General features: G+C 32.1%; 1 protein-coding gene and 1 pseudogene across 1 annotated transcript; both read right to left on the reverse strand.

The window, feature by feature from the left end:
• Positions 1–237: 237 nt before the first annotated feature.
• On the reverse strand, positions 238–9,799 carry LOC131601695 (uncharacterized; annotated as a pseudogene).
• Positions 9,800–12,161: 2,362 nt separating this feature from the next.
• Positions 12,162–16,982, reverse strand: LOC131601706 (uncharacterized). The gene is made up of 9 exons (XM_058873576.1): positions 16,969–16,982; positions 15,650–15,728; positions 15,483–15,559; positions 14,008–14,244; positions 13,508–13,604; positions 13,298–13,348; positions 13,135–13,215; positions 12,802–12,873; positions 12,162–12,561 (listed from the first exon to the last, which is right to left on the reverse strand). The coding sequence occupies exons 1-9, from the start codon at positions 16,980–16,982 to the stop codon at positions 12,544–12,546; spliced, it is 726 nt and encodes a 241-aa protein (XP_058729559.1). The 3' UTR covers positions 12,162–12,543.
• Positions 16,983–17,160: the final 178 nt, after the last annotated feature.

Below are 17,160 nucleotides of genomic sequence, written 5' to 3' on the forward strand. Positions count from 1 at the left end.
TTGTTGTTATAAGAATCCTGTTGCATTAATTAGTATTGAGCCTGATCAACTCGATGTCTATGTATGTGACAGGAGACCTTATGGCTGAACAACCAAGAAGGAGGGGAAGGCCACGAGTTAATGCTGCCCCGAATCAGAACGAAATCCCGGAAGGAGAAACTGGTAACAATCCATGGGCACATATGATGCAAATGCAACAACAACAACAACTGCAGATGCAGCAACAACAACAAGAATTTATGGCACAAATGATGCAGCAGATGCAAGGTACCCATCCACCTCCTCAACAAAATGATGGGAGTAGGGGCTTTCGAGAGTTTTACCGCATGAACCCTCAGAATTATAACTATCTTCCAAAACATGACCCACACCACAGACACTATTAATGATATTTTCACTCACATCATCAAGGAATTTGTGCTCAAATTGGTACCTGCAATTCATTATAAATCACATTTACGACAAGTATCAAAGGTTCACATCAAAGCCCCAAATTTCAGAATTTGTGTAAGTATTAATCATGTATCGATTATGTATGCAACAAGTTCTAATACTTTCTGCCCCATATATGCAACACAACAAGAATATCAAAAGGAAAAATATCCTTAAGTTTATGCAGAATAACATCATAGCCATGCATACTTGAGGTGAAATCTTACATCTCTGTTGTCATTCCATCTTCACTTGTAACAGCTCTGAGTGGACAACATAGGAGTATGTTCTTTGATCACCTTGTGTAACACCCTTCTAAACCCCCGTGGAAATATAATATAATCAGAGTAAATAAACAGCAAGGATGCTACAATTATTAAATAAATAAAAACATCAAGTCGATTGTCATGCTTTATTAACAAACAGGTGTTTAGCACAGCGGAACTTAATTCAACAGTATTAGGAAACATCTCCACACAAATATTCAATACATAAATCCATAGCCAAAATGGCAACAATGTATAACAAGTAACGCTAAGACTAGTCGATCCCAGTGTTACTATCAGAGCATGACTCGACACGAACTACGGGCTAGTAGGGGTGTGCATGGTTGGTTATTTTTAGAAACCAAACCATATCCATTTTTAAACCATTTAAATGGTTTGGTTTTATAACCATAACCACAATTCAATCAAAACCGGTTATGAAACCGGTTATTAATTTGGTTATGGTTACGCAACCGGTTTTTTAAAAAAATCCAGTTTTAAACCGGTTATTTTTAAAAACTAGTTTTAAACTGGTTCTTTTAAAAAACTAGTATTAAACCGGTTATTTTTAAAAACTAGTTTTAAACCGGTTCTTTTAAAAAACTAGTTTTAAACCGGTTATTTATAATTTGGATAAAAAAAAAATTTTTTTTAAATCTGGTTTTTTTTTTTATAAAATCTGGATTTTTTTAAAAACTTGATAAAAATCGCTTATTTTTTAAAATTGATTTTTAAGGCCTAATTTTTACGACAAAAAAAATCATATTTTGAAATCTGGTTTCCTAGTATTTCACAAACCTCTTCTATTTGTGATGTTGTTGTTGAGTAATATTCTATAACAAGACACAAATTAGTCTTCATTGAAATAGTTCCCTTTTCAAACAAAAACAATGATCTTTTTCTCTGGTGATAACTTCATAGCAAATGAATATGAACAATACATAGCTAATTAAATCAATCATCTACATAATCATGTTAATGAACTTTTCCTCTAACAATAAAAACAATAGCTCTTCAACCATGTTTGGAATTTTGAAAGAAGCAGTCATCCAAGTTGATGCATTCTAAAAGAGAAGTTTGTAATGATTTCAAGTATCCTGACATAAATGAATTTGAGAAGGTGGATGCATCTTTGCAGCCTCTGGTCAGCCACAAGCCTTTCTCTACCGAAAATTTCCCAAGTCAGAGAGAAAACACAGTCCATCATAATCTAATTCAAAACAAAAGAAAACAACATCATAATCTATGGTTGCTCCAAACACATTATTACATTCCGAACAACTAAACTATATCTAACAAATTGCAACAACATTCAACATTAAATCATATTGAATTTCATACCGTTATCAATCTTCATCGAAAACAACGGGAGCCGGAAAAGTACTACCTCCTTTTGTAGAAGCTATTTCTGAAAGAAAAAAAAGAAACAAGAATTATAACTTATAATTAATCAAGTTATAATCTAATAAATGGTTATTTATTTTAAACATGTATGATTATTTTACCTTCCTCTAATTTCTCAAGATCCTTGTAATTCTCAACTAAAAGTGAATCAATGATTGAGGATTTACGCGCTGCTTTAAGGCAACTGTAACTACAAACAAGGGCTTCCATTGTTTCAGGTGTGAGGCAACTGCGGTATTCATTCATCACTCTTCCTCCAAGACTAAACGTAGACTCAGATGCTACAGTGGAGATAGGTATGGCAAACAAGCCTTTTGCCATCTTTGCAAGGACTGGAAAGCGATTCGAATTTTCCCTCCACCATTTTAAAATATCAAAGTCAATGGTAAACTGACTCTCTATAGACTCTTCCAGATACTTTTCCAAATCATTCTTATCCGCAGAAGAAGAATCAGTGCACTGTAAAAAACGATTGTAACTATAAAGGTCTTCCTTACCACCTAAGTCAAATCGATTCAACTGTGAATCACTTTGGGACCCATGCCTCACATGACTATACTCCATGAATAGTTCATTCAAGCGGGTATCCAACAAATCTCTTAACTTTTTTGCCTCTAATGAATCAAAATTTTGATTGATCAACCAAGTGACAAATTTTAATTTGTATCTAGGATCTAAGACAGAAGAAATCACCAACAACATATTTATCTTCTCAGGCTTTCCCCAATACTTGTCATATTTTTTTTTCATCTTGAAAGCCATGCCCTTTATGAATGAATCTTCACAAATACACATGTTATTTATCTTTGCCCCTATAGCAAATACCTCTAACATATACATATTAGAAGCCACATAGGAGGAACCTGATATCCGAAGTGTACAATCATAAAAGATTTTCAAAAATGGAAGAATCGATTGTGCTTCAATCCAGTCTAAGCTTGTGGGTACACCATTTCCCTTTTGAACTAGCTCTTGAGTGTACATGGGATCATGAATTTCAAGTACTTCAAAAGCTTTTTGATGTTTCAAAGCCGAGTCTAACATTAGATAAGTTGAATTCCACCTTGTTTCTACATCAAGGCACGCAAGACCTTTGTACTCGGTGTTTGAGCGTTTTACACATTCTTTGAATTTTGCAAACCTTTGAGCAGAAGACTTGGCATATTTGACTGAACCTCGGATCCTCAAAATTGACTTGTCAAGATCTTTGAACCCTTCCTTAACAATGAGGTTTAGTATATGAGCACAACATCTCATATGTATGTACTCTCCATTCAATACTAAACGATTACATGATAATAGCTTCTTTGCCAAATGTTTAATTGCAAGATCATTTGAGGATGCATTATCAAGTGTGACAGTTAAGATTTGATTAAGTCCCCAATCAGTCAAACACGCATCAATAGTGTTTGCTATAATATCTCCCGAGTGGCCTGTGACTTGGACAAAACTTAGAACCCTATTTTGTAAGGTCCAGTTATTGTCAATGAAGTGGGCAGTGATACACATATATGTGAGATTTTGAATAGACGTCCATGTATCAGAAGTGAGACAAACTCTTTGACAATGAAGGGCTAGAAAGTTTTTCAATTTTTCCTTTTCTACATCCCATAGAAGCAAAGTATCACGTGCAAGTGTAGTACGTGATATAAGATTGAATTTTGAGTTCAAGCCACTTACAAATTCATGGAAATCTGGATGCTCCACTTTTGAGAAAGGTAACTCCCAAGCTATAAACAATTTCACGAGCAAATACCGCAATCTCTCTTGGTCAAACCTAGGAACTGAAGGGGAAGAAGTAGGATGGCCATCACCATTCATTGAAGGTGTAAGTGTTCTTTGTCTCTTGTTAAAATCATTATTTGGGTTACTCTTGCAAGCCTTAGAATGTGCTGCCATCGAACTCGTTCCATTATACTTGAACTTTTTATCACAATAGTTGCATATAGCTATTTTTTCCAAGTTAGGATCTAGCTTGAAGTGATTCCAAACATCAGATCGATTTTTACGACTTCTAGTTTCGGGTGGTAACATAGTAGTAGTGTTCTGGACAACTGGTGAAGGAGTAGCAAATAAATTTGTTGGCTGACTTGGCTCAGATTCACCATCCATTTTGATATAAACTGCAAAATAAAACACAACACACAATAATAAGTTTAATAGCTAGCAAACCAACTATATAACCTGCAATGTAACATGCCAATTTCAAACGATTCACTGATATAGTGTGTGATAAATGCCAGATAGGTGATTAAATCATTTCAAAAGTGCAGTTGTATTATGTTAATTTGATATATTTGTCTAAATAATAGTATCATTTATCACTTGAACAATTAAAATGTTTTCTCGTAGCTATTTTTGTTTTTCAACCATATTACTTTCAGATTTTGATTTTGAAATAAGTCCCATTCTTGTTAACCAAAAAAATGAATGTTAGAAGCAAGTTAGTTTCTATACTTTGAGTATATTTCTTAACTTATAAAATGACCATGTGTTATCAAACCCAGAAACTTTATGTAAATCAAACAAAGCATATAACTCTTCAAATAGTATTGTCAACGATGACAACCACAATGACCCCCCTCTTCTTATTTTCATGAACTTAGATGCAACAAAGTTTTAGGTTAAGAAACCTTTTTTAAGCATATATTTTAATGGTGTACTAATACAATATAGGTTAAGGATGTTCTTTAGTAAATTGCCTAGATACTTTTGTGTAAGCTATATGCTGTTGTTCCTATAACTAAAGATCAAATTAAGTAAAACTCTTTTCAAAAGACAGCCATTCTTAATAGGTGTCTATCACTAACAGTGTATGCTAAGCAAAGCAATCTCATGCACTATATGATCTGAACCATAAACACTGAGCTACTTCTTTATATTATCTTGGATTGGAAAATGGCTGTTGATATCAACTAATTTTGTAGTGGAAATAATGATTTTAGTCCCTAAAACATCTCTGTAATGTTTATTACGCATACATTGAACGCAGGCAGTGGAGCAAGTATATCCCAGTATAATTGAATTTCTTAGTTGTCACGATGAAAAATAACAGACACCAATCTCCATCAATTCATGAAATACATTCTTCTTTGGTCATGCTTGATAATCATTCCTAACAGGTCTGAGTTTCGTGCATTGCAGTATCAAGTTTTCAAATTCTGAAGGTTGAATTACTACCAAAGATATAGTTACAGGAATTTCAAGTCAATAGTCCTTTAGAAAAAGTTATAATAAAGCACCACATTTTTTCAAGGAAAAACTCTATAACAGTATCAAGTTTTGTTATAATAATCATGTACATCTGAATTATATTCTATATGACTTGTTGGGATGAATATTCAAGTTAAGATGTTGTAATTCAGCAGTTTAACTAATAAAGCACCACATTTTTTCTACTTTATGAAGAGAAATAACAATGTTACTATGAAAAAGCAGGTGAATCATAACATTAAGCAGGTGAATCAAAAGCAGTTTAACTATGAAATAACTGTTGACTTGATTCCTATCATAACATTAATACACCCTTCTTGGCTCATTTATCTCCAATCAAAAGTGAATCAAATAGGCCTTCTCATCAGTCTTACTATGAGAAAGATTGTATAAAGGAGGTGGAAAATCGAACCGAAAAGATGATTAAGAAGAGGTCTAGAACCAAGTTTACTAAAGAACAGAAGAAGATGCATAAGCGGCAATCGCGATTCTGTAGCGGTTTGCAAACCGCTATTTCAGCATCTTGGCATTCTAATCTCAGAGTTTTAATCAAAATTACAGGACTTGTTGATATTCTAATCTTCATAGGTGGACTAGTTTCTTTTCAAAATAAAATGGATGTGATTCTAGAAGGACTACATGAAGAGTGTTAGGCATTGACAACTTTCATCAGATTCAAGGAAAAATGCATCACGTAACCTCACTTTTTGTTCCAAGTTCAATAAAATCACATTAGATTCCTCTCCTCAAATTCATGTTACTCACTCCTTTGATTGTTTCTCATTATTACACACACTTGCACTTTCATTGTTTTCTACTTTTTTAACCAAGTTTCAATCTATGCTACTTTTCAATATTACAGTACAACAAATTTAAATAAACCACCAACAATTAACAACACAGAACAACATAACCCATGAAGTGGATAGAAGAATTTACTTACAATAGAGAAAATTTGTAGTGAAATTTGGGATTAGGGTTTCTCACAAATTTGAGGGAAACATTGAAGCTGTGGTAAAAAAAATGATAGAAGATAAGCTTTGATTAAGAAAAAAGGATGAGTTCTGATTAGGGGAAATGAGTTTACCTGAAAACGTGAAGAAATTGAGAAGAAAATGGTCCTTGAGGTTGAAGATGAACAGTGAAAAACGCTTCTGAAATTTGAAATTCAATTGAATTTGGTAGTTTAAATTTGGAACCATATGATTATGGGCTTTTTGGATAATAACCGGATTATAACCGGATCCAAAAATAAAATATGGTTGGATAACCAACCATTTAAAAATAATCCGGTTAAAAACCATTTCATTATATCTGGATATTTAAAATGGATTTGGATATGGTTTTGGATTTGGGCATTATATCCGGATATTTTGCACACCCCTACGGGCTAGCCTACAAGCTATCTTCACCCAATCAAAACGCCGCTACATCCTTAATCTGAAAACATCAAAGTAAGGGTGAGTTTCATTCGAATTACTAAGCATTATGCAGTCATAAGCAATAAAATCTCATAGTAATTATCGTTCACTCAATCATACATATAACCGGAATTATTACAACAAGCAAGCATCAATTCAACAATATTTGGCCAACGGCCCACAACTCCTCATTCCATCAAATAATCAAGTTATATCAACAACAACTTCTTAATACATCAATCATGTAAGCACACCAAGGCATAACACTGGATTTCATCCAATCATGTTATAACCAATGCATATGATTCAACTGACACTATGCATGTGATACCAAAATTCGTGAAATCACATTCACAGGACGTCTCTCTTTGATACTGCCCTCTAGTCGCTCACACCCCACATGGGCACACGACTACTGCCTCATCGCTCACACCCCACATGGGCACACGATGACTTCATGCTAATCTCCGCACAATGGGAATTAGCCTTCCAATGCAAATGATTTATGAATAATGCACACATGACACATACTTACATCATCATACATCATCATCATTCCGATGCTTAACATCGCTTATCACCTCTTACCAATAACGTCACAACAAGTATGTACATGTATAAGCATCATTCAATCATTCACATACGTTCACCACAACCAACATATTAATATTAACAACATATTAATATTCACAATCATCAATCATCACCATCATCATACAATGTTACATCTATCATCATTGCACACCATGTAATAATTGCCAAAACCACTCAACAATAAAGTCACAAAGCATGTATCATTTACGACATGTTATATACCAACATCACTCGTTGGGTATCATAATCCCATCACCAACATAAATACATGCATCAATAGTCATATAAATAAGCACATATACATATATCATGTTTCAATTTATCAACAACTAAACCGAGTTTTTAAAGTAAAGTGGTTTACTGGCCATTTTATCACTTTATCAAATAAAGCACCTAATTAGCTTCGCAACGCCCAAAACGGCACATAAATCGGATACTCGGATCAAAAGTTATGGTTTTGTAAAAATAAAACATTTTTAGAAAATATGCTGCAGAACCCGGGTTGTCCCTACGTGGAAACCGGTTCCTGGCTGCTTCCAAAATCACGCCTCTGATTTTTACTATGGGGAACCGGGTTGTCCCTATATGGGAACCGGTTTCCAGCAACCCAGAATCCATACCTCTCTGTTTTTATAAGGGGGAACCGGTTCGTCCCACATGGGAACCGGTTCCTACGTACCTGCACAACCAAATTCACCATTTTGACAGTATTTACCCTATCTCGTTTCCCCAATTTCAGGTACATACGAACATAGCACACAAATACCATCAATTTGCACATCATCACATATTTCAGACAAATTTTATACAAGTATTAACAGTATATAACATGAGTATTAACAAAATCATGTAATTCATACAAATTCATTAAAACCTAACAAATTCCCAAACCCGACACGTACGATTGAAATAGACAACAATCCTAATCAATCCTACTACCTACAATCACATAAGGAATACTAACCCGAAGAATCCCCCCTTACCTCAGAGTCGAATCTTCGAAGGTCTTCTTCCCCTTTGGCTCTTCTCTCTTTCACGTGTTCTTCCCTTCTCAGAGTCTGTCTCCTTTTCTTCCCTTCCTCTTTTCCCAATTCCTTTTATTTTATGAAAAATAAAATAAAATATTATAATGGGCTTGCTTAGCTAACACCCCCTTACTGCTAACCACCACTCTAGGCCCAATGCCAATATTTCATCATTTTCCAAATAATTCCCAAAAATTATTAATTCTAATAATTTAATTAAAAAAATAATAATTAAATTAATAAACAAGAATTAACGGGGTGTTACACCTTGAACTCCAACAGATCTTAGTGGTAAGAAAACTGCAAAGGCTTGCCATATTTGATCATAAAGGCCAGCATCTTTGATTGACTGAATGAAAATCTCATCAACCTGAAAAACAAAACAATCAAGGTACTACTACTAAATCAATATTGCAGACAAACACAAGCTCAAAAGCTCCATGAACCGGTCGGAGAATATCTAATGTGTTTCCCTCAGTTACGTCACCCAATACTCTAATTGCAAGACCAGGTCCAGGGAAGGGATGACGTTTTAGAAATCCCTCAGGAAAATCCATGATCTTCCCTAATTGATGAACCTTTGAACACCGGAATGAAAATAACAAAAACAAATCATAAGATAAACAGAAACACAATCAGAAAATCCAATTCCAAGCAAAAGCAACGAAGTCAATAGTTGAGAAGCAAAAAACCTCATCCTTAAAAAGTAGTTTAAGCGGTTCAATAAGTTTCAGCTGCAAGTCCTCTGGAAGACCGCCAACATTATGATGGCTCTTGATGGTATGCAAAAGGGTTCTCCCACTTCCAGGTGGTGGGCATGATTCAATCACGTCAGGGTACAAGGTCCCTTGAACCAAGTAAGAAGGTCTGGTTCCCAGTTTCTCCTCTAGCTCCTCAGCAAAATCATCAAAAATGCTGATAAACTCTTTACCAACTATTTTCCTCTTCATTTCAGGATCTGTCACACCTTTTAGCTTTGTAAGAAATTGATCTGCAGCATCAACACACACAACCGGTAAATGAAGATCCTTTTCAGAGATTTCCATCACCCGTTCGTGCTCTTTATGCCTGTACACAACAACAACAACAACAACAATAATAATAATAATAATAATAATAATAATAATAATAATAATAATAATAATAAGGGTTTAATACATTTCACCCCCTGCCAAAGTAGCGAGATTCGGTTTTCCCCCCTATTAAAAAAAAATTTAGCCTTCGCCCCTTAGAAAACAAGATTCTGTTTTCAGACACCCCCTATTCCATGTTTGGCTGACTGGGCTGGGAGAATCTTGCTGACTGGGCGCCTGATTTCCTTGTTTGGCTGACGTGGCTGCTGCATTTGGAAAGCTTGAAAAATTGTAAATTAATAAGTTGCAAAACCTGGGATTCAAACCCAGGTCACTAAGACTATATTCCTACAAGCTTACCACCAAACCATGTTTGTTTTTTTGATTTTAATTGCCAAGTAGTTGTTCTATACTAACTCAGTATACTAATTTTATTGCCATGTTTGTTTCGGTTCATATACTAATTTTAAACTACCTATATATGTTAATAAAATAAAAACGTTAATAAACTACCTATATATGTATAAAACGTTTTCAAAAAACCTGGGCAATAAAAATGTTAACTAAAATGTTAAAAATGTTTATTGAAATGTTATATTAAAAATGTTTATTAAAATGTTAAAAATGTTTATTATTAAAAAAATATTTATTAAAATATTAAAATCATTATTTAAAATTAATAATATATAATGTTTATATAAAATAGCTGTACATATAACATATTTTATATAATTATATTTTTTTAATAATTTTAATTAACATTTTATTTATATAATTATATAAAATTATTAAAAAATGTTTTAATTAACACTTATATATTAAATTATATAATTATAAAAAAAACATTAAAATATTTAAAATACATTTATATAATTAAATATTTAAAATACATTAAAATATAATTAAATTAATTAAATAAAGTAATATATAAATATTAATAATAAAATGATAAACATATATATAAACGTATATTAATAATAAAGTATATTAATAATAAATAAATAAATAAAGTAATATATAACTACTAATAATAAATAAATAAATAAAGTAATATATTAATATATTAATATTAATAATAAGTAAATAAATAAATAAATAAGTAAATAAATAAAGTAATATATAAATATTAATAATAAACCATTTAATAAATAAATTAAATTTAAATATTAATAATAATAAATAAATAAATAAATAAATAAAGTAATATACAACTATTAATAATAAATAAATAAAGTATATTAATAAATAAATAAAGTAATATATAAACGTATATTAATATATTAGTAATAAAGTATATTAATAAATAAATATTATTACAGTTTTTTTAATATAATTAACATTTTTAACGTTTTTAAATAATTATATAAATGTATTATTTAAATGTATTTAGTTAACGTTTTTAATATAATTAACATTTAATATAATTATATTAAAAAATATAATTAAAATGTTTATTAAAATATTATTAAAAAAAATGTTTATTATTAAAATGTTAAAATAAAATAGCTGTACATATAATATATTTTTAAAATGTTTATATAAAATAGCTGTACATATAACATATTTTATATAATTATATTTTTTTAGTAATTTTAATTAACGTTTTATTTATATAATTATATAAAATTATTTAAAAAAATGTTTTAATTAACATTTATATATTAAAAAAACGTAATTATTGAGAAAAGTTAATTAAAAAAACGTAATTATAAAAAAAGTTAATTAAAAACGTTAATTAAATATTTTATTAAAAAAACGTTAATTAAAATACATTTATATATGTACAGTTTTTTTAATTTATATATTATTGAAAAATAATAGAATATTAATATATAGAACTGATTTGCAATTATAAACAACAAAACATGCATGATTTGGTGGTAAGCTTGCAGCAATGTTTCATTAGGGACCTGGGTTTGAATCCTAGGTTTTGCAACTTATTAATTTGCATTTTTCAAGCTTTCCAGATGCAGCAGTCATGTCATACGCCCAGTCAGCCGGCAAAGGCAACTTTGCCAGGTGGTTTACACTCCGCAAAGTTGCCAGGTACAGAACACCCCGCAAACACACAGGCTCCACAGTGAGTCACAGAACACCCCGCAAACACACAGGCTCCACAGTGAGTCAGAGCAATACGTTAGGAGACTTGTGAGGTGAATTTCACCTAGCAATATTTGAATATTCAAAAACTTGCAGGGTGAAATTCACCTGACAGATCTTTTGAGATACCGTATTAAATGCACAACGCAAATTTTAACGCAGATAATAAAAATATATATATTATTCTAAATATTAAAATTAATATTTAGAATAATATAAAATAAATATAATCAATAATTTAAATTCAATAAAAAATATATATTTATATTACTCTAAATATTAAAATTAATTCTAAATATTAAAAATAATATTTAAAATAATTTAAATATAATAAATAATAAATAATTTAAATTCAAAAAAGTTTAAAAATGTAAATTTATAATAATTTTAAATATTTAAATTCATACTTAATATAAAGAAATTCATATTTAATATAAATAAAATAAAAAATAGTACTAGAAAATAACATTTATAGTATGCAAAATAACCAAATTACATTTAATAGAAAATAACCTTCAACCTTTATTTTTAGTATGCAAAAACAAAAATAACATTTACATATGCACATACCATCACCATTCACTCCAATACATCATGCTAACTACCAAATTATTACTAATTTCTTAACCGAGTCTCAAAATCTACCAAACAGTCTCAAGTTGTAAATATTCTAATATATTAGAATATATATGCATGCAGCTTGGGATGACAAGTATGTTGGTGCACAAATTCTTATTACAAAGGTACATATTAATATTAATATTATTCAATCTAACTCATCAATATTGCTACCTAAATATTCTAATATATTGGAACATATATGCATGCAACTTGTTTTAGATGGAAGAGTACCGTCTTCATGAAACACTAGGAGGTTTATCATGGGTTCTACCATGGGCTAATAATCAATATGTTGCTTCTGCTACATTTGCAATATCCACTTACTCTAAATATTTATCTTCAAAAAAAGCCTCCCTCATATGTAGTGGTGATGCCGTTTCCATATCCACTTGCTCTAAATATGTTGCTTCTGCTACATTTGCAATATCCAGTTACTACTAGTAGTATAGTTAAATGAAAAATAACAAACAATAAACAGGGACAGCAAAGGTAGAGCTTCAAATGTGGGCGTAAATTCTAGAAAACAAATACAAAAATATGCAAGCAACCTTAGACTAGAATAACAAGGGACCAAATACAGAAATATGCAGTATAGAATAGAAGAAATATGTTAAAAGGCAACATGAATATAAGAAGAAAAACAATGCTTTACCTCATTCCTATCACCAATACACTGATCACCAATAATAAGCCATAGATATTCTTCAAATTCTTCATCAGGAGCCTACATAAAAAAAAACTCAATCACCGCACATATAGAGTTGCAATGGTAAATTAAAAGCAGCTGAAAATAAAAGGTAAGCCACCAAGCTGGCATTCCCGCATAAAACACTATTTAATCAAGTCAGTGGAAAGCTTGACTAAAGTCAAACTTTATCTATAAATAATGCTACGCTAACTTAAGAATCAAGAGCATATTTAAGGAATGATCAAAGTAGCCTCATATTGTAAAAATTAACAATAACAATTGAAGAAAGGAACGCACCAAACGAACATCAAAAGCTTTTGCAATGCCGGCTAAGGTAACATCTGAATGCAGTGGACCTACACCTCCCCATATAAATACCTACAAGCAGGTCAGATGAATAATATGAACCATCATTTGATTTTCAAGAAATGTCAGAACTTTCTAAGCATTTGTATATTACCATATCAGTCTTAGATTTCTGTCGCTCAACTTCTTCTGCCACAGAATCTATCTGTACAAAACACATGTGCCATAAAAATAAAAGTAAAGGATTGGGTTAATGATGTCTATATTGCAGTTTGCATATGGTCTGTATCCAACCAACTTTTATATCTGTAAAGCAAAACCATTAATAAATACAGAGGTAGGACTTCTATAAAAATGAACTCACATTATTGTGAACTACAGAACATTGCAACACGGACCAACCAATGGAACCCAGCTTCCTACATAAATATGGTCCCAACTGATCCTCAACAATTCCAAACCTGAGCTATGGAGCAGGGTAAAGAATAATAGAACATTAAAAGAGCAGCTGAAGGACAATAAAAAACATTCACTGTACTGCACAGCAAGACATGATGGAGATTAAAAATCTGCGGTTTCATTTATTTTTCTTTCATTAAAAATGCTGTTTGTTCATGAGTATAACCAACTATGACAAAATATAGTAGCTCGGCAACAAATTAACCAGTATAAAATCAAAAAAATTCAACAGGTTTAACATTGAATATTGATGATCCGAAACTCAAAAAGAGGGATAAATAGTCAGGTATAATTGAACTATCTCCCAATGGAAAATTATAATGCAGAGCATACTAGTAAACAGAGCATAGAGTTTCCAATAGATTCAACATAATCCAATTGTCCATGTGATATTCTGGTACTTACAGAATCTCATGTCCCATAGAAATGACTGATGTTGTGAGTGTGCTGTTTTTATGCACATCCAAGCCATTGCTATTAGCAGTAAGTTGTCCACCAGAAGAAGATTTGCTTTTAACCCTCCCTGCCCTCTCTAATCTTCCATCAGAAAGTAAATATGCTGGTTTGAATTTATTGAAAGAATTAATGATGGATAGTAAGGAATTGGGAAAAGTGTCGTATATGTTGCCAATTGAAGTATATCTGCACAAGATCATAAAGTTATAATTGCACACTGAAACTATTTGAATAAACACAATCAACTGGAACATAAGATCAACAATGACGGTACGATTAATAAATGCTAGAGATGAAATTGGTTGCTTTGACTTGTAGCTTCATGTAGTCTTATCCTATTAGGACCCCACAACCTCCACCATATGCAAAAATGTATTTTTATGAGGTGAAATGAATTATAAATGAATGGCAAATACAAACGGTAATTTCATGTGAAAAGAGCTGACATTTGTAAACCAGTTCAGAAACTATGCATAAGAGAAATTCAGAGCTAAATAAACAATCGGATTCTATAACATTCTAATAGCTTGATTAATTCTCACCCCAAACCAAATCGAACTTCAAACCTAGCTCAGAACCAATTCTGCATCCCAATACAAATATGCCAAACAAATATGTCAAGCCAAGTACATTACCTGCCAAAAATATACTGAAAATTAGAACTGCATTCATGCCCAAAACAATTCAAAAGAATAAGACTACATGAAGCTGCAAGTCAAAGTAAAACCAGCATGTTTGTTCAATTCAACATCCAATTCATGTTCTACAGATTCATACCAAGCCAAAACACTTCAAGGCCAATGTTAATTCATCATATCAGTTCAAGTGCATAAACGACTACTACGAAGGAAGGTTAAGGATGAGTCTCGACTCAAATTTGATTGAAAATTCCAAAATTATCATTAAAACATTGTAAATTTTAGGGGAAATTTTGATTTTTTTAGAGGGCGAAAAGATATCGGGCCAGAAAATGCTCAGGACCGGCAACCTCTCAGCTCCGCTATCCTGCTGTTTACCCTACGGCGGCCATTATAGTGTTCTCCACCGCTAAGCGGTCGACATCGGCTCCACTTCGTTATAGCGCCACTATTGATTACTCTGTTGCAAACTACTACAACACAATTCCATTTGCATCAACAAGAATTAACCAATATTATATGAAAACTTTCACTCACTCATCTTAAACAACTTCGACGGGTTACAAAATACACAAAAACACAAAGGGAAGGCGGCAAATTTTTGTTATTGTTGAATGGACTAACAATTATGTACTGATAACTATAGTTAGTAATTCTATCAAATAACACTAACAGTAGCCACATAATTTTCCAATAGGAATTAACTACTAACTTCTAATAGTTTTATTAACACTAACAGTAGCCCAATTGGATTTAAAATTATTGCAATCAAAATGAAAAAGATACCTGAACTCCACCGTCGCCGCCTTCCCTTTGAGAAATCTCAAACTCACTATTCTTAGCAAGTAACACCACGTCCAATACTGCAAAGGCATAACGCCAAAATATCAAACTCAAATCGTAGAAACCATGGAAGAGAAATCTGAAATGAAAAACTAAGTTCACTAAAGTACTTGATTGGAAAACCCCAAAATCAAAACCTCCGAACGAGAAATCACCAACCCTGTATGAGAAACCCCAAATGCCAAAACCCTAGAAACGAACTATCGCAATCGTGTGGGAAGGCTTGGAAGGAATGATGCAACTTGCAAAGGGTTTTGTGGATATTTTGTTTTTTCTGAGTGAATCAAGTTTGGGAGAGAGGTTGGTTCCTTCAAAGAGTGCAAAAGGAGAGAGTAAGGGTCCGTTTGGTTCAAACGGAGGGGAGGGGAGGGGAGGAAATTTAATCGAGGGGAGGGGAATGGAGGGGAAGGGAGGGGAGGGAATTTAACTAAATATATGTTTGGTTCAAAGAAGGGGAGGGGAGGGATTTTAACAACAAGTATGTTTGGTTCACAAGGGGAGGGGAGGAATTTTAAAATCAATTTACCTTTTTATCCTTATAAATATTATTATTTATTCTTAGTAAAAATAATTCTAAATAAAAATAGTATTGAGCAAATTTCACCAGATAAAAACTAGTTCATTCATAAACCATAATATAATCGTAAACATATCTTCAACTCAAATCAAACCATTATCTGATTCTATGATTCATCTAACCCAATAAAACAATTTCTATAATTAAAAATAAATTAATTAATGTTAGAATATTAATAAAATTGAACAAATAATATTAGAGAGTTAAAAATTTTATTTATAACATAAATATATTATATTTGCATTGTATATTGTTATTATTATTATTATTATTGCTAATAGTATAATAAAAAAATCTTATTATTATGATATATAAGAGCTGATATAAGTATAAGTATGTTATTATTATAAAAAATATATAATATCGAAAAGAAAACTTCAATAAAATAAAAAGGAAAAAACTCACCTGAGAGCAACAATGCACAAATAGCAACCGCACAATAGAAAAAAATAAACGTGAAATAATACAGAGAAGAAATCTAATCTTTAATAATTCAATAAGGACAATCTTGGAATTAAAAAAAATGATTGAGGTTAAAATAGGGAAAATAATAAAATTATGATTACTGTATCTTCCCTCCTCTCCAAATCCCTCCAATTTGGAGAGGAGCAATAAATGAGTCTAGGAGGGATTTTGCTCCCCTCCCCTCCCCTTATAAAAAATGAACCAAACACATATTTTTATAAATATTCCCTCCCCTCCCCTCCCCTCCTCTCCATCTACTCCTAACCAAACGGACCCTAAATGAGAACGTGGGAGATGGAATTCAAAAGATAATATTAAAGAAATCTTGCGGGATGATAAATACCTAGCAAATTTTATTGTCATTGACACTTGCGGGGTGCTCCTCACCCTGCAACCTCCATGTCTGACACATGTCCCTACCACTTTCCATCCTCCCATACTCCTACTTGTTTGCGACACGGACTTCACCACCGAGACGGTGAACAAGACGCTGAAGACAGTAACAAATACCGAGAACGGAACGGAATTGCACCGGGCCTATTCGAGGAAGCCGTCGGGGAAGGAAGGCGAGTCGGATGC

This window comes from Vicia villosa, linkage group LG5, assembly GCF_029867415.1.
Source record: "Vicia villosa cultivar HV-30 ecotype Madison, WI linkage group LG5, Vvil1.0, whole genome shotgun sequence".
NCBI lineage: Eukaryota > Viridiplantae > Streptophyta > Magnoliopsida > Fabales > Fabaceae > Vicia > Vicia villosa.